Source organism: Cebidichthys violaceus, unplaced genomic scaffold (genome assembly GCF_023349555.1).
Source record: "Cebidichthys violaceus isolate CVI_PGR_0920_01 unplaced genomic scaffold, fCebVio1.0.p SCAF_4, whole genome shotgun sequence".
NCBI classification, from domain to species: domain Eukaryota; kingdom Metazoa; phylum Chordata; class Actinopteri; order Perciformes; family Stichaeidae; genus Cebidichthys; species Cebidichthys violaceus.
In genome coordinates, this window is record NW_027176594.1 from 64,478 (window position 1) to 83,772 (window position 19,295).

The 19,295-nt window shown below is 49.0% G+C and overlaps 2 protein-coding genes across 5 annotated transcripts; one reads left to right on the top strand and one right to left on the bottom strand.

Moving 5' to 3' along the window:
* Window positions 1-360: 360 nt before the first annotated feature.
* On the top strand, window positions 361-6,592 carry dla (deltaA). Its single transcript, XM_068727016.1, has 11 exons — window positions 361-916; window positions 1,127-1,429; window positions 1,775-1,835; window positions 1,943-2,200; window positions 3,155-3,215; window positions 3,352-3,482; window positions 4,133-4,302; window positions 4,453-4,669; window positions 4,813-5,602; window positions 5,711-5,819; window positions 5,925-6,592. The coding sequence occupies exons 1-11, from the start codon at window positions 845-847 to the stop codon at window positions 5,928-5,930; spliced, it is 2,178 nt and encodes a 725-aa protein (XP_068583117.1). The 5' UTR covers window positions 361-844; the 3' UTR covers window positions 5,931-6,592.
* A 6,001-nt stretch (window positions 6,593-12,593) lies between these two features.
* On the bottom strand, window positions 12,594-19,213 carry zbtb45 (zinc finger and BTB domain containing 45). Of its 4 annotated transcripts, none has more exons than XM_068727522.1 (6): window positions 19,003-19,213; window positions 16,613-17,934; window positions 16,084-16,215; window positions 14,231-14,371; window positions 13,584-13,857; window positions 12,594-13,447 (listed from the first exon to the last, which is right to left on the bottom strand). In XM_068727522.1, the coding sequence occupies exons 2-6, from the start codon at window positions 17,675-17,677 to the stop codon at window positions 13,035-13,037; spliced, it is 2,025 nt and encodes a 674-aa protein (XP_068583623.1). In that variant the 5' UTR covers window positions 17,678-17,934; window positions 19,003-19,213; the 3' UTR covers window positions 12,594-13,034. The 4 variants fall into 4 exon arrangements, with proteins under 4 accessions (XP_068583623.1, XP_068583622.1, XP_068583625.1 ...); XM_068727521.1 differs by having other exon boundaries at window positions 16,613-17,937; XM_068727524.1 differs by lacking the exon at window positions 19,003-19,213 and adding an exon at window positions 18,904-18,979.
* Window positions 19,214-19,295: the final 82 nt, after the last annotated feature.

Here is a 19,295-nt window from a genome sequence, read left to right on the forward strand (position 1 = left end):
GTTATCTGACGCTCTGTTCCTCCGCCTGTAGGAGTCACGCAACTCTCTCTCTCTCTCTTTTTTCCACTATTTTTTGGTCAAAATACTTTCACACGTCTCAGGTATTAACGCTGTAGAACACATTCTGCTGCAGGGGTAACTAAGGGGGCTGCTGGGGTGGACTTGCATTGGGATCCCATTGTGGAAGAGCCGGGGCCAGATTGGGAGGTGAAGTCGGGGAGGAGGAGGGGGAGGGGGAGGGGGAGGAGGAGGGGGAGGGGGAGGGGGGGGGCTCCATTTGCATGTTATTACCATAGCATGTGTCAGGCCGTATATAACAGGCTGCAGGCGGCCTCGGCCAGAGACAGACGCGCAGTTGAGAGTGAGGAGAGACATCGGGAGGGAGAAGGAAGCATGTTGGACCAGTGACAAACCTGTGCTTGGGTTAGACCAAGACCTTCAAACAACAAGAAAAAAAAGAAGAAAAAAAGCTACTTCCTAAAATTTGTCACTTTCCCAACAAACAAAACAAGGAACCCATCTTTTTTTTTCTTCTTCTTTTGAAATCTCTCTTTACGCACTGGATTATCGCTTTATAACGGAACTGGAGGACTTTTTCTTTTAGTTCACAACTCTTGTTTGTGTGACTTTCTTAAGGTTTGGGATTTATCCTCTTTTTTTTTTTTTTTTTTTTTTTTGGTTGGTTTGGTTCCTCGGGACATGAGAGCGGCGGGGCTGACAGCAGACGAGAAAAAACAACAACCCCGCGAGGCGACAGGAACGTGCTCGATGCATCTTCCCCAGAGGGCTTGAAGAGGAGGAGGCACCCTGAGGACAGACTTTCTACTCTATTTATTTATTATTTATGATGTATTTATTGAATATGAGGCGCGCCCTCCTGCTGACTCTCGCCGTCATGTCCATGTTGCTGTGCCAGGTAAGAAACCGATTCTCTCATTTTTTCCCTAACAATGAACCATCACACCCCCCCACACACACACACCCCCACCCATCCTCCTCCTCCCCTCCCACCACAACACACACACACACACACACACACACACACACACACACACACACACACGCGCGCGCGCGCGCGGTATACTGAGTGTGAAGCTGGTGGTAATAAGCTGCTTTGCCTCCGCAGGGGTTTTGTTCGGGAGTTTTCGAGCTGAAGTTGCAGGAGTTCCTGAACAAGAAGGGGGTGCAGGGCAACAAGAACTGCTGTAAGGGGGGCCTGACCTCGTCCTTCCAGCAGCAGTGCGAATGCAAGACCTTCTTCAGGATCTGTCTCAAGCACTACCAGCCCAACGCCTCCCCGGAGCCCCCGTGCACCTACGGCGGCGCCGTGACGCCCGTGCTCGGCTCCAACTCGTTCCAGGTCCCCGATGTCATCCCGGAGAGCTCGTTCACCAACCCCATCAGGGTTAACTTCGGCTTCACGTGGCCGGTAAGTACGGCTGTCCTGTGTGTCCATATCGAAGTGAACATCAGCGAAATCGCGCCATTTTTTTTAAGGGAGGGAGGGAGGGAGGGAGGGGGGGGGGGGGGGGGGGGGGGGGGGGGGTAATCAGTGCGTATCCGTGCGTAAAAAACGCGCTGCGGCACGATTTCTGAGCACAAACTTCAGGGTTGGAGAGCGCAGAGAGTTTTGGGAGGGATTCGGTGTCACCGGATCAGGTTCGGCGGTTTGCATTCAGCACAGTGCGCGCATGGAAGAACCGCCTCGGGCTGGATGTTATCGCCCACATCTCTCCGCTGGCCACCTGTCTCACGAAGCCATTTGTCTTCCCAGGGGACCTTCTCGCTGATCATCGAGGCATTACACACCGACTCCAAAGACGACCTCTCCACAGGTATGGAAACAAACACCCTCTCCCCCCTTTTGTCCCCCCCCCCCCAATATTTTATCACATTCACGCACCCGCTTAACCAGCCCGCCACCCCACATGTGCACCTCCAGAGAATCCAGACCGCGTCGTCAGCACCATGACCACCCAGAGGCACCTGACGGTGGGCGAGGAGTGGTCCCAGGACCTGCACACCGGCGGCAATACGGAGCTCAGGTACTCGTACCGCTTCGTGTGCGACGAGCACTACTACGGGGACGGCTGCTCGGTGTTCTGCCGGCCGAGGGACGACGCCTTCGGCCACTTCACCTGCGGGGAGCGCGGGGAGATCGTGTGCGACTCCGGGTGGAAGGGACAGTACTGCACTGAACGTGAGTAACAAAAAGAAATGGGAGCGTGTGCACGTGTAGAGATGCTGGAAGAAAATATACATTTTGAGACGCAGTACGCGCTCACAGAGGACGCGTTGTAATATACAGAGAGGGGGAGACCATAGGTGTTTATCGTAAGTGTAGAAAATGTATTAAAAAAAGTTCATTTCTATGTCGGGACTGTAATCAGATTCTCTGAGTGCCGTTAGAAGGCAACTTGTGCGTAAACACCACACGCACCCCCTCCTCCCTCAGACGCACACACACACACACACACACACACACACGACCACTTGATTTATTCTAAGGAAAGTTTTTTGGGGAATAATCTCACGCGTGCCATAAATTTACATGCTACCTTCCGATTCGTTGCTCCGGGAGTGGGCCCGGGCGCTGATTGGCCGAGGCGGGGGAGGTATTGTTTGAAGTGGGCAGCTGCCGGCAGAGAGGAGACAATGGAGCAGCTGTCGCGCACTGGCAACACACTCGCCAGCTGTCCACTCTTATCTGCCCCAATCCGAGACATTAAGGGGAGTGTGTGTGTGTGTGTGTGTGTGTGTGTGTGTGTGTGTGTGTGTGTGTGCACAGAATGAATAAAAGAGTTTTGACCCGCAGCGAAGAAGAAAAAAAAAGAGAGGGTTGCGGGGTGGGTTTTGAGGGGGTCTGTGTGTGAGTGTGTGTGTGTGTGTGTGAGTGTGGCACACACACATTCACACACTCCCTCCTTTGTCTCAGCACTATGTTAAGCAGAACATTCTTCCACGGTGATAAGGAGAGTTTTAAGGTAACAGCGAATGGGTTTAGGACCTCCCCCCCCCCCCCCCCCTCCTTTCCTTTCTTTAATTCTAACACTGAGATGGAGGTGATGGAGGTGATGTAGGTTTTTACGTCTTCAGCAGCAAAACAAAAGAATGTGAGTTTGGTGTCTGAATAAAAAGTCTCCTCTCTTCACAGCGATCTGTCTGCCCGGCTGCGACGACGAACACGGCTTCTGTGAGAAACCCGGAGGTTGCAAGTAAGTCTCCTCGCTTCGTTCATCATTAATTCAGTGGGGGGGGGGGGCGCGTTGAGGTAATGTGAGTGGACTGACCGGTGCTTTCTCTCCCCCCTCCCTCCCCCCTCCCTCCCTCTTCCTAATTGGACAACAACAGGTGCAGAGTGGGATTCAAAGGCCGCTACTGCGACGAGTGCATCCGCTACCCGGGCTGCCTCCACGGGACCTGCCAGCAGCCCTGGCAGTGCAACTGTCAGGAGGGCTGGGGGGGGCTCTTCTGCAACCAAGGTGAGGAGAGAGTGATGAGAGGAACGAGTGATGAGGAACGACAGGAAGGAACCGGAGCGATTTACTGCTGGGAAGACGTCTATGTTTTAGAGTTAGCTCAAACAAAGTGCAGGTTTTCTTTTTTTTAAAGAAGTCTAGGTTTAATAAGCTCTTCTTCTATCAGCATTTTGATGACTTCATGTCAATGTGAAGCTCTAACTACATCTGGAAGAACTGAAATGACTTCAAATCATAACAAAAAAGATTTTTCCACCGAAATTTTGCCTCATTTTCTCTGAGACGCCTCGGCGTCTTTTGACCCGGCAACCTCAGTTGTAAAATCACCGAAGACTTGGGACAGTGTCAGGGGACGGAAAGTGGACAAAGTGTCCGAGCTTTAACAATCGGCACAAGATCCGTCTATCTTTTTAAAGTCTGTAAACAGACGGGAGAGGAACCGCCGCCGTGGTAAAGAAACAACAACAGAGCAGCAGTTGTCTCGAGATGAGCAGCGAGAACAAAAGGGCAGGAAACAAAACAAAAAAAAGTAGAAGAAGAAGAGAAGAAAGAGTCAAAGAAAGACATTGTTCTTCTGCTGCTGTTGTGCTGCCATGTGTCGTGTGCTGTGGCTAAAAAAAAAAGACGGTGTGTCTCTCTCTCTCTCTCTCCAGATCTCAACTACTGCACTCACCACAAGCCCTGCACCAACGGAGCCACTTGTAGCAACACCGGCCAGGGCAGCTACACCTGTACCTGCAGGCCCGGCTTCACCGGGGCCAGCTGTGAGATGCAGGTCAACAAATGCGCCGGGAACCCGTGTCGCAACGGGGGCAGCTGCGCGGTAAGAGTCGCACGTTTGGGCTTTTCTTCGGTGAATTTGGAAAGAGAATGGAGACAAACCGACCAGATGCAGCGTGTTGAGATTCAACAGTTTGTAGCAGCTGAGAGATCCTGATGTCGAGCTTGTTCTATTCCCCCCCCCCCATCACAGGATTTGGAAAACACATACACCTGCACCTGTCCGCACGGTTTTTATGGCAACAACTGCGAGCTGAGTGCCATGACGTGTGCCGACGGGCCCTGCTCCAACGGCGGCCGCTGCGCCGACAACCCCGACGGCGGCTACTTCTGCCAGTGCCCCACCGGCTACGCCGGGTTCACCTGCGAGAAGAAGATCGACCACTGCAGCTCGGGGCCCTGCTCCAACGGTAAGAGCCACCGGCCCCCATCGGCGCCATCGCTCACCGTTGTTTGTGGCGCCTTTCAGTGTTCCTCCGACGCCGACGTCATTTGTTCGGAACCAAACATTCACTCCTCATCTCCTCCTCGTTTTGTTTTTTGTTTTTTTTAGGTGCCCACTGTGTGGATCTCGTCAACTCGTACCTGTGCCAGTGTCCGGACGGTTTCACCGGCATGAACTGCGACCACACCGGGGAGGAGTGCTCCATGTACCCGTGCCAAAACAGCGGGACGTGCCAGGAAGGTCCCGACGGTTACACCTGCACGTGTCCGCCGGGTTACACCGGCCGCAACTGCAGCTCGCCCATCAGCCGCTGCGAGCACAACCCTTGCCACAACGGCGCCACCTGCCACGAGAGGAACAGCCGCTACGTCTGCGCCTGCGTTCCCGGCTACGGCGGCAGAAACTGCCAGTTCTTGCTTCCGGAGCACGCGGCGATCCGCGGGTCAGAGGTGCCCTGGATGGCGGTGGGGTCCGGCGTGGCCCTGGTGCTGCTGCTGCTGGCGGGGTGCGCCGTGCTTGTGGGATTTTTCCGATCGAAAGTCCAGCGCGGCGGTCCGATAGAAACCGTCGGCGAGGGAGAGACAATAAACAACCTGACTAATAACTGCCACCGCGGTGACAGGGACTTGGCGGTCAGCGTGATGCCGACGCCAGGCGTCAAAAACATCAACAAGAAGATGGACTTCTGCGGCGATCCCGACGAAGGATCCCCACCGGGGAGGAGCAGCTACAAGACTCGCCATCCGCCCGCAGACTACAACCTCGTACACGAGGTCAACTACGAGCAGGCGGCTAAAGAGGCCATGCTGGAGGCGGCGAGGACGAGCGCCTGCGAGGACAAGTGCCAATCCGTGGACTCGTTTGAGTTTGAGGAGAAACGCAGCAAACGTTTAAAATGGTAAATATCTGTTAAGAGTCTCTCAAATAAACAGGCAGCAGTTGTTGCTGTCGGAATGATGCAACTTAACGGCGTTTCTTTTTCTTTTCTTTCTTTTCTTTCCCAAAGCGATGCGTCAGAAAAGAAAGCCCCAGAAATGTCTGCATGTGCGGACACCAAGTACAAATCTGTGTTTGTGATGTCGGAGGAAAAGGACGAATGTATAATTGCAACTGAGGTGAGTTTTTGCACGTTGTATTTTCCCTGTAAGGAGGTGTCTGTGGTCGTTTCACCCACAAACGCTCATACATATATCTATTGTATTTTGTGTGCGTCTCTCCAGGTGTAACGAGCCACCAGTGGGCTGCCCGTTGCTCATTTGCTCTATGGGAGAGTTTTTATACTCCTTCAGATGCTGCTCTAACCCTAGGGGGAGGTGTCCCGCCTTGAGACTGCTGCTGATACTGAGACGTTTAACTGATATTCAGAGTGAGCTGGTTCTCTACTGGAAAATAAGCGCAGGCAGCGGCGGCCTGTGGGGTAAGAACTGGCGGGGTAAAAGTACATAAATGAATAAAAGAGTTCACGGTTTGAAAGTGAACTGCCACTTAGCTTTCTGTTCTGCCTTTTAGAGGGGGAGTAAATAAAATAAAATATAAACGGACACCGTCTCGTAGCTGGATAACGTGTGGCGCTACGTGGTTTTTTGTTTTTTTTTGGTTTTTGTTGTTGCAACATTTGCACCCCGGGCCTTTTCTCTAACCCACACGCCGTTGCTGAGCGCAGGAACTGCATCGAACGGTGGATGTTTGGCCATACTGGCCTGTTCTTCACGAGGCTGTTCACATGGGCTGTGCACCCATCACTGCACCTGTGAGGACTGTATGTATACTTGATCACTGTGTTAACTGAAGTGCGTTTTCTTCTCCCCCCCGCCCTCCCCAGCCCTCCAAACCATTTATGACATAGTATTGTTCTTTTTGTTTGTTTGTTTCTTTTTTTTGGGGACATGAAAACTTTTGTCTTAATTAAATAAAATAAAAAAATGTTGCTTTTTTTTAATTTTTTTTTTATACAGATTGTCCTTTTGTAAAATAAAGAAGAAAAAAAAAACAAGAAAAAAGTTTAAAATTATGATTTAATTTAAGTTAATTTAATGATTTTGTGTTATTTTTATTTTGTATTGTATATTTGTGATGTTTGTTGTGTGATTATTTAAGTTTTTTTTTTTATTTTTAAAAAAAATGATATTTGCAAAGGCACTTCAGGTCAATGGGACTTTTTTTTAAGAAAATGTTATTTAAGAGGGATTGTACTGTACAAATTGTTATGTTGCCGTCTCCTTTACCGTTTTTGAATGAAGGAATTAGCCAAGACTATTTTTCCAAATAAATATTGCTAAATGTGAAATTTTACTTGCGTCCAAACTTTTTGTTTTGTCCATCGTCAAGCGCTTCTTCATGGGTTCTGTGGGCAAAAGTTAATCAGTAACATCTGTGGTCTTCCCCTGGCGACCCCACAGTGGGCTTCTCTATGGCCACACCGTCGCCTACTGCCAGGAGTTGAAAGTGTCTCCCTGGAGACGGGAGACGGGGCCTATTCATAAAAAACACACCACAATGTCCCTACGCTAGATTTACACTCCCGTTTCTCCTCCTAAAGAACTAGTCAGGTAATTCATGGCTCTAAGATTCAGATCAACGCGTTACGAGTTACGCCTACTTACCGTTTCCACTTTCCCTCAGTGACATCTGAAGCCTTTTTCACCGCGGTGAAGTCGGCCACATCTGAACATCACGTCGGAGGGGAAAACAAACTTTAAAATGGCCATTTTCTCCCCAACTACCTCTTTAAATTCCCCTCAGTTCTCTCTCTTAATTGCCCCACAAAGACGCCGATTGTATTTAGACACAAATAACTGTAAATCATCGGCCCGGTGGAGCCGGCCTCTGAAGGGGTTTACAACCCCGCGGCATTATGGGAACAGACTTCAGCAGACAATGATGGAATTGACAATGGGGGCACACAAAAGGCCACCCTTGGGAGAGCCTGCGTGTCCCTCGGCATGCTGGGAGAAAAGAGAGTAACGGGAACAGATGTTGTTGAGTAACAGATGCCTTCTGGCCAGAGTTCAGCCTCGACCAGCCAGAACCTTCAAAGACCCGAGCTGCTTCAAGGACAGGCGGCTTTCACGCCGTCTTCATGACAAATGGGTCGTTGGTTTTTGAGGGACGGAAGAGATAAGAGATCACCTCGGAGGACTTTTGTGTCGAGCGATGAATGCAGACAAAAGAAAAGTACAGTGTGGCTGCGAGGAACACAGGAAGCACGCAAGCAACGATCTGAGAATGGCCAAAACAAGATCGTATTGAGAAAAGCCGCAAAATAAAAATGATTAATTGTCAGAAAACGGTATAAAATATGTCCATTACAATTAATTTGCTTGTTTTGTCAGACCACCAGTTTAATATCGCACATTTACGACAGCTGGCTAGATAGCTAGCTAGCTCACTCCATCATGATTTAATGCTACGCTGGTTACAACCGGCGTAGACAAGCTAAAGTTAAGCTAACGTCACCGAGCTAACGTCACCGAGCTAACCCGCCAGCCATCCGTCTCCCAAGTCGGCTCTCTTTCCCGCCGAGCTGCGACACTTCACGGCTCCACTGACCTGGTTTTCTCCACAGCCACTAACGGCAAACTGCTTTTTGTTTGGTACGAGTCGAACGACCGCGGAAAACAGTTCAAAGTCCGCTTCCGCTTCCTACTCTATTTCTACGCCGCGTAACGTTTAGCACGTTTTCTTCCGATAATACACCAGAACTTTTGAATACCGGACTTATACTTGTGTTGAAGTGTCTTTAACATGCGGTGCGGCTACTTTAAAACGTAAATAAGTCAAAATTCTCACACAACCGGTAGTTTAAAATACGCAACGTTTTGACTTAAATCAGGCAAAACGTGATCAACTAATTAATAAAGAACTCGGTGAAACTTAAGGTGGAAACTTTGAAGATTTGAGGTTCAATAAGTATTTAGTCTGTATTTGATAAGTGACAGGACTGCTGAGGTATGACTCGCTTTCTTCTATACTCGTGAGGACACTCAGTGACATAATGCCTCACCCTTAAACCTAATTCTGAACCTGAACCCTAAAACCAAGTCTGAACCCTCAAAAGTAAAACTTCCAAACATGTCCTTCCTCTCAAAGTCTAAAGTTCAAATTGTTCTCACGAAGACAGATGTACAACACACACACACACACACACACACACACACACACACACACACACACACACACACACACACACACACACACACACACACACACACACACACACACACACACACACACACACACACTTCAACGTTGATGGATAAAATGAAAATAAAATAAAAAATCAAGTCTGTGACGAGGAGCTGGCTTGGAGCCATAGAAGACTTTTTATTTGGAGAAAGAAATCTTTGAAATCACTCATTTTTAAAATTCAATTAATTCATTGAGTACGACATCTAAGTTCTCAGAAAAAGTTAAAATCATGCCTTTAGTCTTTTTATACATAAAAGATGTGGTTTTACGATGACAAGTGATTTTTTTTTTTTTTATTATAAAATGACTGTTTCTTCTTCTTCTTCTTCTTCTTCTTCTGACATATTTAACCTCTGTTAAAAGAAATATTAATGTAGAAAAACAATTATCAACCTCCCTCCCGTTAAAACAAAAAAACAAAAAAGGCATAACACAGTACGTTACAATGCGCTGACATGGCTTTAAAGCACACATATTACAGTACTGTACAAGGGTCCGCCTCAGACAAGATGCACCAAAACCACTTCCACTGCTGAGGATAGATCAAGCCTCTGGATCAGCTCAACGCTGCTTATTTACCAAAACCCAGACCGCAGCGCGCCGTTGGCAACTGAGGTAAATATTTCAGGAAAAACAAAAAAAACAAAAAAACAAAAGCACCAAAAAGGTTTGGCGTTAGATTTTTACATATAGCTTATAACCAACGGTGAGTCGGAGGAATTTCAGTCCAGCTTCTCTTGAACTCGGTTTTAAAATCGATTTCCCTCCACAACACCAGGACCGCTCTGAGTAAATAAGCAGGTTTTTCTTTTTTTTTTCCACATTTAAAATGGGACATTTAATGTCAATATTTATGTTGTTTTTGTTTGTTTGTTTGTTTTTACAGTGAAATCCAGACGAGAAGGATTTTCTTTTGCTAGATTCACTCTTTTAAATGAAAATACGTCTCGATTAAAGTGATGTTTTGGTCAAATCATGTCAATTCGAAGGGTCTCACAAAAGCTCAAGCAAACTACTGAATATCATATAATGCTTCGACTTACAAACATTAAAAGGGAAATGAGCAAAAGAGCAGGGACGCGTAGGGTCTTTATAAGATCACCTTTCAGGTACAAAAAACAAAAAGGGGAAAAACAATCTTAGGCCAAATACTTCAGGGGACAACAACGTCTAGATCTAAGGAACATGATGTGCAAACTTAATTGTGCATAGAGATCAAATTGTAATAAATATTAAAGTGATAATCAACATTATCACCAGTTTGACTTTGTCAACACTTGTAAGGGGTGATTGTACATTTTCATGATTAATTTAGTTTGACTAAAACGGTAAAGTTTTTGTTCTTTATATAGTGCTGCAAGAAAAGCTTTTATTGGTTTTTTTTTTTTTTTTTAAGCAACAAACACTTCCCATGTATTATTATTATTATTATTATTAACCAGAGCCCCGAAAGACAAACACAACCAAACACTCATTAAAAATCCTGATAAAAAGCATTGATTTGTCATAGTTATTCCACTTCCTCTGAATGGCTCTTTCACTTTAAAAGTCGTTTTTTTTTTGTTTGTTTTTTCGTGTAGTTTTTCTTTTAAATGTTCTGCCTTAATTCTGCATCAAAGAGTCACATGAGCAACAAATAACAAAACTGAGCGTCATAGCGATGTACAGGAATTTTTTTTCTTTTTTTTTTTTCTCTTTACATAGAAGTACTTTCGTTAAAGTTTTTTTGAAAAAAAAAAAAAAAAAAAAAGTAAACGGATCTATCGTAGCTTTTAGTTGTCACTGTTTCTTCGTTTGATGTAGCTTAAAAGATGTGAAGCATAATGCCTGTCTTTGGACCACCGAGGTAATTGCAGGTGTGTGTGTGTGTGTGTGTGTGTGTGTGTGTGTGTGTGTGTGTGTGTGTGTGTGTGTGTAAAACATGCTGAAACGTTTCCCCAAACATTTCGAAAGAGAAAATAGTGTCCCTCCGAGCCGCCGGGGGCTCGTCCTGGTTCGAGGTATATGATCCTGGGGCCGAGCAGTGGCGCCTGTGGAAAATGTTACAAAGCTGTCTGATGGATGATGGTGAGATTCAACCACGCTGCTGTGCATCACGCCGCCGCCTCCTCCCTCCTCCTCCTCCTCCTCCTCCTCCTCCTCCTCCTCCTCCTCCTCCTCCTCCCTCCCTGCTGTAGTCTCACTCTGCTCAGACTACTCTCCTTCTTCATCCCATCGTTCATCAACGACCTTCTTCGTCACCCTGGTTTGCTCATGAAAAGCGCCGGGATCCATTCACATTCAATTCACTTAATTCAGGAATTATCTTTAATATTCAAAAAAAAGAAAAGAAAAAAGAAAAGCAACGAGGCTCTTAAGGTGCGTTTAAACTGACTGGGGAAACAATTTTTCGCTAAAATAATTTGTGTTTTTTTGCTACAAATGTACGATGTATGTGACAGTGAGACAAACTCAAATCATCTATTTCTTTCTGTTATTTCCAGGGAAACAGCGTTTGGGGATTCACCAGCGCTTGTTGCTTAAGTTGAAACATTTTCAACTCGAACAAAGTTCTTAAAAGGAGTTTTGAGTTGATATTTAGGTCCATATTTAAGTGCTCTATTAGTGCTATTTATTCTATTCTTAAGGAGTCAAACCATGTTAACTACATTATTTCACCTTCAAAAAGGAGTTTGGAAAATTGTATTCTTTAACACGTTCAAGCCGTCACTTGTTACATGAAGAGGCCAGAATGTTAAAACTACTATTGTGCCATTATTTTGAAAAGGCCCCGATCCCACCGAGACGCGTCGCTAGAAACGCATCGCAAAACCATTGTGTTCCTGATTTTCTATAAGTGTGAAGATTTACAGACTTTTATAAAACGAGCGGACGTAGTCGTCGTTTTGAAGCCTCAAGTTCGCCGTTTTGGCCGTCGCCATCTTGGCTTTTTGCAACCAGTGAACAGGAAGTGACCATATTTGGAATGCGGAGGAGTGACGTAGAGACGCCGTATATACGTCTCTGGTAGAGAGAGACCTGTCAATCAGCGTGTAGCCCCGCCCCTAAAGCGTCCCCTGCTTTCTGGTCTGTTTGACTCTAAATGGAGCATAATGTACTAAATGAACATCATGCTGTATTGAAGAAGACTGTAAACTAGAGATTGAGACCATAAACTCATGTTTACAATGTTTACTGAGGGAATAAATCAAGAGAGAAGTAGAGTCATTTTAGACTAGACTTCTATACAACCAGAGGAGTTGCCCCCTGGTGGACACTAGAGAGAATGCAGCTTTAACACGTGAAGCATCGGCTTCACTTTTCAGTCACGAAGTGTGGAAAAAAACCACGACTTCAAGACTCCAGCTTAACAAGACAGGAAGTTGTGTAGTGTGGAAAAAGAGCCGCAATTTGAGGACATTGAAAGTCGTGAAACTTTTGCTCGAGACAAGCTAACGTTAGCGTCAACATTAGCAACGGGGTTGTAAACAAACTCTACTTTCACACATTAGACTTCGTGCAACTGTAGATGTGACGCTCAGCAGAACCGAACCAACTCCAAACGTTTACTTGAATTAAATGAATTGAGAGTGAAGAAAACCCTGCACCCCCCCCCCCCCCCCCCCCCCCCCCTTCCTTTTCCTAACTTGCATCTCCATAGTTCCCATAATCCCCCTCACCTCCACCTAAAAACCCTACGACCCCCGCCCCCCTTCGCCCACTCCCAAACCGGCTCAGTATTCCTGACCTCTTCGGTGACTCTCTTGACACAGGGTTCCTACAAAAGTCACCCGAAAAGTAAAAAAACAAAAGCATCTTTTTGGGTTGGATTTTGGATGGCTGTTGAAGAAGTTGTGCGATTGTTCACTGGGGCAACAAACGTCACAACACAGGAGGTGACTACACCTACTTAAGATGGGTTTCTTCGGAGGGAACAACTTTTTTTTTTTTTCAACAAATGTTTCTAAGATGTTTGTGCAATTTTAATAAAACTCCTTTCAAATTTACATAATTGTGAAACTGTAGGAACCCTGATCGAAGGTGTCGTTAAGCCAAAACAATGAGAACCCACCAGAACAGAAGATCAACGACGCTGTTGGGACCAAATTAGTGTTGGTTCAAGGAATGGGCTCACTAACCCCCCCTCCCCCCTGCCTCCCCCTCTAGGTGGAGGAAGCTCCGTGGCTGGGCATGTTGGCCATGCCGCCGACCATGCCGGCCGCGCCAGCCATACCTGAGGGCCCTCCCAGAGCCGGAGGGCTGTGCTTGTTGGGTGAGGTCATGTCGGCTCCGCGCCCCTGGCCCTGGCCCTGCGGGGCGTGGTGGGCGTGCTGCAGGGCGTGGCGCTCCAGCAGGGTGCGGTGGGTGAAGGCCCGTTGGCACACGTTGCACTGGAAGGTGCGCTCGGCACGGTGGGTGCGCATGTGCACGTTGAGCGAGCTCTTCTGGGTGAAGCGCTTGCCGCACATGGAGCACTGGAAGGCCCTGACGCCAGTGTGCACCACCATGTGTTTGAGGAGGTAGTCGCGCAGGGAGAAGGAGCGCCAGCAGATGGAGCACTGATGAGGTTTCTGACCTGGAGGGACAAGCGTGAACAGACAGACACACAGTGTGAACCGAGACAAAGCACAGCGGCCACTTTATCTGAATGGGCATTGTGACGGACGTCCTGATAAGTGACTTAGAATGGTGGTTTTGGGGGCGTGTCTCACCGGAGTGGATGAACATGTGCTTGCTGTAGTTCTTCCTGGAACGTAAAGATTTGCCACAGTGCGTGCAGTCGAACGAGGTCTCGGATCCCTGGGAGGAAGGGGAGGGGCCCGCGGAGCAGGAGGAGGCGGAGGGAGGCGGGGCCGGGGTCATCGGCGCCGGAGGCGGAGCCTGCTGAGTGGGCTCGGTGCCCGCCATGCTGTCAATCCCACCCATGGGCCCGCCCACATAGAAAGGAGCTGGCTGCGATTGGCTCACTGGGTACTGGAAGAGAAGCTGAGGACGAAAAGCAATAAAATACCTTTACTAGAATATAAGAACTAATGATCTTTATTTCATTCATGTTGTTTTGTTCTTTGTTTAGTATACTGTAAAATAAATGTTCTTGGAATGTAGTCCCGGCACAAACACACGTATCCTTGACAAAGACAAAAAATGAATAAATAATAATGATACAATAAATAAATAGGACCCTTAAAGAGCACAAAGAGCAATTCAAACGTGTGTCAGTGTGAAGAACAGTGTGTCGGCTTGTTTTCCAACTGTCGCACTCTGTGGCTGTCGCTCTGGAGCCGACTTTGGACGAGCCGCTTTGACGTTTCGTAAACGTATCGCAGGCGCTCGATGCGAGCCGCCGAGCGGAACCGACCTGGTTGTTGATGGACTGCGTGGTCGGAGGCGGAGTCAGAGGCTTGTTGACCCTTCCTCTGGGGTTGAAAGCCATGGCCTGAGGAGGCTCGCTCTGGGGCCAGAAACTCTCCGAAAACACACCCTGCTCGTCGTAGAAATCCTGAAACGTCACACACACACACGCACGCACGCACGCACGCACGCACGCACACGCACACGCACACACACACACACACACACACACACACACACACACACACACACACACACACACACACACACACACACACACACACACGCACACGCACACACACGCTGACGTGATTAAAAAGGTCCCAGCAGACGTTTCTCAGCTCGGGGGAAAAAAACAATCTGACAGCACCCGTTTCTGTGCTCCTCGTGTGTTGGCTTCAGTTCAACACATATGTGCATTTACAACCTTTTGTTTAGCGTCCTTTGTTAGCGCTCAGGTTCAGTTCATCTTGAACGCTTACCTGCTCCACAGGCGGAGATCCTGCCCGTCTCTGTGCAGGAAGAAACAAATCCATAACTGCTCTGTGTCTCCTCTCGCATGCAAATATGTACAGACCACGTCTGCTTTTAACCCCAATCCTGGGCGCGCACACGCATCGGAGAGATAACCTCTCACAGAGCGGTCCGACCGGTCGAGCTGCGTCACCGTCATCAGCGGAGCTCGTCTAACGCAAAGGAGCAGGACGTCCCGACGCGAGGGGAACCTTTCTGTTTCGTTAGGCTGGTGGAGTTTAACTCAGTAGCAGAAGGCGGTTCGGATTAAAAAAAAACCTCATGTACGGGTCATGTGACATCACGACAGAGATATATGCATGATGCGTTTTCTGGAAATTCACGGGGAAAGCAGACAAATAAATAAATAAATGTCTGTTTTGGGTTTAATTGACTGCATTTAAAAGCCCATAGAATCAAGGTTCCCCCCCCCCCCCCTCTACTCACACCGGACCTGGAACCAGAGCCGGAGCCCACCGACTCACTGGGAGAGCGACAATCACGGACGTCGGCATTTACGCTTTCTGTTGTGTTAAATTGTAAACAACCAATCCGCGTTGAACTCAGGAGGAGAGCTGGTAGCGTTAGCAGCACCGCTAACGGCTAACCAACGGAGGTTCTGTTCAGGTTACTGGTTATCATGACGCGTTCACATGTAATCTGTAAAATGTAGCGTTGGTGAGAAACTTGAATGAATCCAGATGTTTGAAGGCGATTCTTTCAAATTAATATTAAATAGAAATGAGCGGTTTACACTAACTCTAAGCAGATTATAATACATCATTAGAACTTATAATGACAAGATTTGTCATTATGAATAAAACATTTTTGGGACGGTGGCCATCAGAAATAAGTCTGGAACAGAACAGCAATCCTGTATCCGACACCGTGGATCATGAATGATCATCAACGACCTAAAGAGCGGAGCTGAGAAAAAACGCTCATGGACAGAAGATCAGATCGTTTCCAGCTGATAAACACAACGTCTTAACCTCCCACAAATTGGAGTGGATTAGTCCATTTCCGGTCTCGATCTCGTACTGCAGCACTCTGTGAGGAGACTGACAGGCGAAGCTGAATCCTGACTGTGTGGCAGATGTTGCTTGTGTAGTCTGCAGGGTACAGCAGGCTGCGGCATAAATCCACTCCTCCATGTTCCCCCCCCCCCCCTCTCCCACTCCCCCCTCACTCCCCCTACTTATTTCAGGACTTGTGACAGAAATGCTGAGAATACATTTTACACAACGAAGTAATTTTGAAAGTTTCCTTCTGAAGCACGTCTCAGTTACTTGTTACCTTACAAAGCTTATTTATGCTCTGATTGTTGTCCTCCTGAGTTAAACCCACCTGCCCGAAGCCGGCCATGGACTCCTGGGAGCCCTCCTGTCCGACCCGTCTCTCGTCCTCCAAGGTGTAGACGGACCCATCTGGGTCCTGAACCCCTTCATCTTTCACCACCACTCCTTCTCCTCCCAGCACCTAGAGAGAACATGTTTTTTTTTAATTTTCTGTAAAATGTAAAAGTAGTAAAGAAAACGACGTTCATTTAAAAAGAAAGAAAAGAAAAAGCAGCAGCAGCTTAATTAAGAAGGCCGGTCTACGAGATCAAAGCGACCCGGCAGCGGGAGCCGGTGAGTTTAGTGACCTACAGTCAATATGCAGAAGTCCATGGAACATCAACGAGGAGGTTACAGCCGCTCAGACGAGAGCTTCTCAGAAACATCTCAGCGACATATACGCCAATGCAGTGCGAGAAGAGGGGAAAAGCAGCAAAAAGAAAAAGGAAAGCAAACCGCTGCAGCTCCGCATGCCTGAAAGCTGTTACCATGGCAACCCTTCCCCCTGATCTGATCCCCCCCCCCCACTCCCTCCCTACCTGGAGTCTTAGCGGCTGCCTCTGCTTGCGGCTGTGGCTCGCCCCCCTGTCTCTGTCTCCGTCTCTCCCGCGCTCCCTGCCGTCCAGGTCGTCCTCCTCGCTGTACCGGTCCATCCCCACCAGGTCGTCGGCGAGGTCGGTGGCGGTGCCGCCGCGGAGGCCGTCCCTGCCGATGCTGTCGACGCTGCCCACGCCGGAGCCGCAGCCCGCCGACAGGTTCCCCGTGCTGCTGGTGCCGGCTCCGTTGGCCGTCTGCGCCAGCAGGTCTCGGAGCTTGTACCTGACGTCCTGAGTGCAGCTGGAGCTCTGCTTCATGAGGATGGCGCCGGCCCCGGAGCCCAGACCGTCGCCGCCGCACATGGAGCCGGGGCCCATGTCGCCCAGCGCCATCAGACTCACGGTGTTGGCTTGCTCCATCGGGCCCGGGCCGCTCTCGCTGACGCTGGCGCCCCCCAACCCCCCTCCCATGTTGCTAGACCCGCATTCAGCCATGAAGTTGGGGAAGTTTGCGTAACCTCCACCCCCACTCGCACCAACAGAACAGCTCCCACCGCCGCCGCTCTCTCTTCCTTTCCCCCCGCCGCGCTCTTCTTGTTTTGGGAGAACTCCTCCGAGCATCCCTCCTCCTCCTGCCGCCGCCGCCGCAGCCGCAGCCGCCGCCGCAGCCGCCGCCGTTGCCGCCGCCTTCCTCTGAGAGATGATCTGGGTGCACTCGTCGATGACCGTCTTGATCTGCAGGATGCTGGCGGCGGTGAGGATGCAGAGGGCCTGCGACTGCAGGACCACCAGCGAGCCGCTGTACATGAAATCCACCAGCTGCTTCACGGTTTCGGCAGGCACCAGCGGCGGCACGGAGATTTCAGAGTGACCCAGCAGCAGCTTGTCCTGGAAGAAGGGGCTGCCGGCCGCCAGGACGCAGGCGTGGGCGCGTAGCGACGCATCGTGTATCCGCACCGTCACGTCGCAGAAGAGGCCCTCGCGCCGCTGCGTGCGCAGGGCTTCCAGCACCGACTGGCTGGAGTTGTGCAGGTGGATGTAGTGCACGGTCTCGGTGCCGGACACCATGGCGGGAGGCGGCGAGTCGCTGGGTACCGGGTGGGAGTGGGGGTGGGGGAGAGGGGGTAGGTGTCTGGGGTTTTGCGTCAGCTTGAGGGATAAGGAGGACAGGGAGGGAAACGGGTACAGTGCATGGGCCACGGTGGGTCCGCGTCTCCTTCAAACAGTCATGAGTCCGACGGAGGCTTCAAGTGTGTGAGGAGCTGCCTTTTGTTGCCCTGAGAGGGACGGACGTCTCCACCAGCTTCACTGTCCCCGGTGCGATCCTGCTGAAATGAGTCACAACGAGAGGGATTTAACACTAAACCGTTGTATTACACGCTGTAACAATCAACATAAAACCACATCGTCACCAGCAAGCTTTGAAAGTGGATTAATCAGTCATTTATGAAGCACACATTCCAGGCTGGGATGCGCTTCTTGTTTGCTTTGCTCGACTACAAATTGAACATATTTGGGGTTTTGGACGGCTGGTAAGCAGCAAAATTCGTGTTGGACGTTTTTCCACACTGCTGAATTAATACGTACGCCTTCAATGCTAATAATCAACACATTTTGCTCACTGGTTTTGTGTCTTGTCAGTCACACACACAGCTGTGGCTGAAGGTGACAACCGAGAAGCTGCTAATGAACCATCAATTAAGTCGCGCGCGTGCGTCATCTGGAACACCTGCTTTAGCTGGACACGTATGACACGCACGTGCAGGTGAGCGAGTCCTAAAAAAAAAAAACAGCTCCTCGGGTCACTTTATTTTGGCTTATTCTGCTCAGCTGGTGGCCGGTTGACGCACCATCCCCCCCCCCCCAAAAAAAAAGAAAGATAATTTTAACCGTTAACGTCAGATAAAGAACAAGACGCACGAGGAGTGAGGAAATAGAAGCCGTTTAAGCTCATGTAACTAGGTTACCGACCGGCCCGAACGTTAGCTGCACAGCAACAAGAGGTTAACGGTGACGGAGCTAGCGTTAGCTTAGCGTTAGCTTGTTGACATTAGCCGCTCGGCTCGAAATCTGCGCGAAATGTCCACGTTTCCACACGCAGACTGGGCGTCAACAGTGACCTAAAATAAAAAAGATGTCGAGTGGAAGCTGGCAACGTGCCTGGCACAACATAAAAGCCCCCCCACGGCACGCTCCAACACGATGCTAACCTAGCTCGATTACCTAGCTAAAAAAAAAATTGCACAAGAAAACAACTAGTTAAGTTAGCATGGCAGCTAACAGGCAGCCACCACCTTTTTTTCTTCTTCTTTCTTTCCTGCACAGAGCGCGTTACCGAGCCGCTCAGGTGGTCGCTCGTGTCATCGCGTGTTGGTTTAATCGCGACTACATACCTGCTCGTGTGCAGTGACAGCTCGGCGCTTCTCTTCTTTTTTTTTTAGTTTCAGGCAGATGGATGCAGCAGGAAGAAGCCCTCAGTACAACGCAGCCCAACCTGGTGGGAGCTGGAAACACACACACACACACACACACACACACACACACACACACACACACACACACACACACACACACACACTCGCAGACTCACACATGCATACTGTACAGAGAGAGGCACACAAACGCTAAACCGTCCACCTAATATTGCATGCTGTGCCTCTGTCTCACATTAATACACCCTTTAAAC

What these genes read in the sequence shown, in the direction of transcription:
- zbtb45 (XM_068727522.1), bottom strand. Translation starts at nt 17,677, where the DNA reads ATGGTGTCCGGCACCGAGACCGTGCACTACATCCACCTGCACAACTCC. An exon ending in GGCAGCCGCTAAGACTCCAG is followed by an intron (nt 16,216 to 16,612) that starts GTAGGGAGGGAG and finishes TGTTCTCTCTAG; the next exon opens with GTGCTGGGAGGAGAAGGAGT. An exon ending in CCATGGCCGGCTTCGGGCAG is followed by an intron (nt 14,372 to 16,083) that starts GTGGGTTTAACT and finishes GTGACGTTTCAG; the next exon opens with GATTTCTACGACGAGCAGGG.
- dla (XM_068727016.1), top strand. Translation starts at nt 845, where the DNA reads ATGATGTATTTATTGAATATGAGGCGCGCCCTCCTGCTGACTCTCGCC. An exon ending in TGTCCATGTTGCTGTGCCAG is followed by an intron (nt 917 to 1,126) that starts GTAAGAAACCGA and finishes TTGCCTCCGCAG; the next exon opens with GGGTTTTGTTCGGGAGTTTT. An exon ending in GCAACGGGGGCAGCTGCGCG is followed by an intron (nt 4,303 to 4,452) that starts GTAAGAGTCGCA and finishes CCCCCATCACAG; the next exon opens with GATTTGGAAAACACATACAC.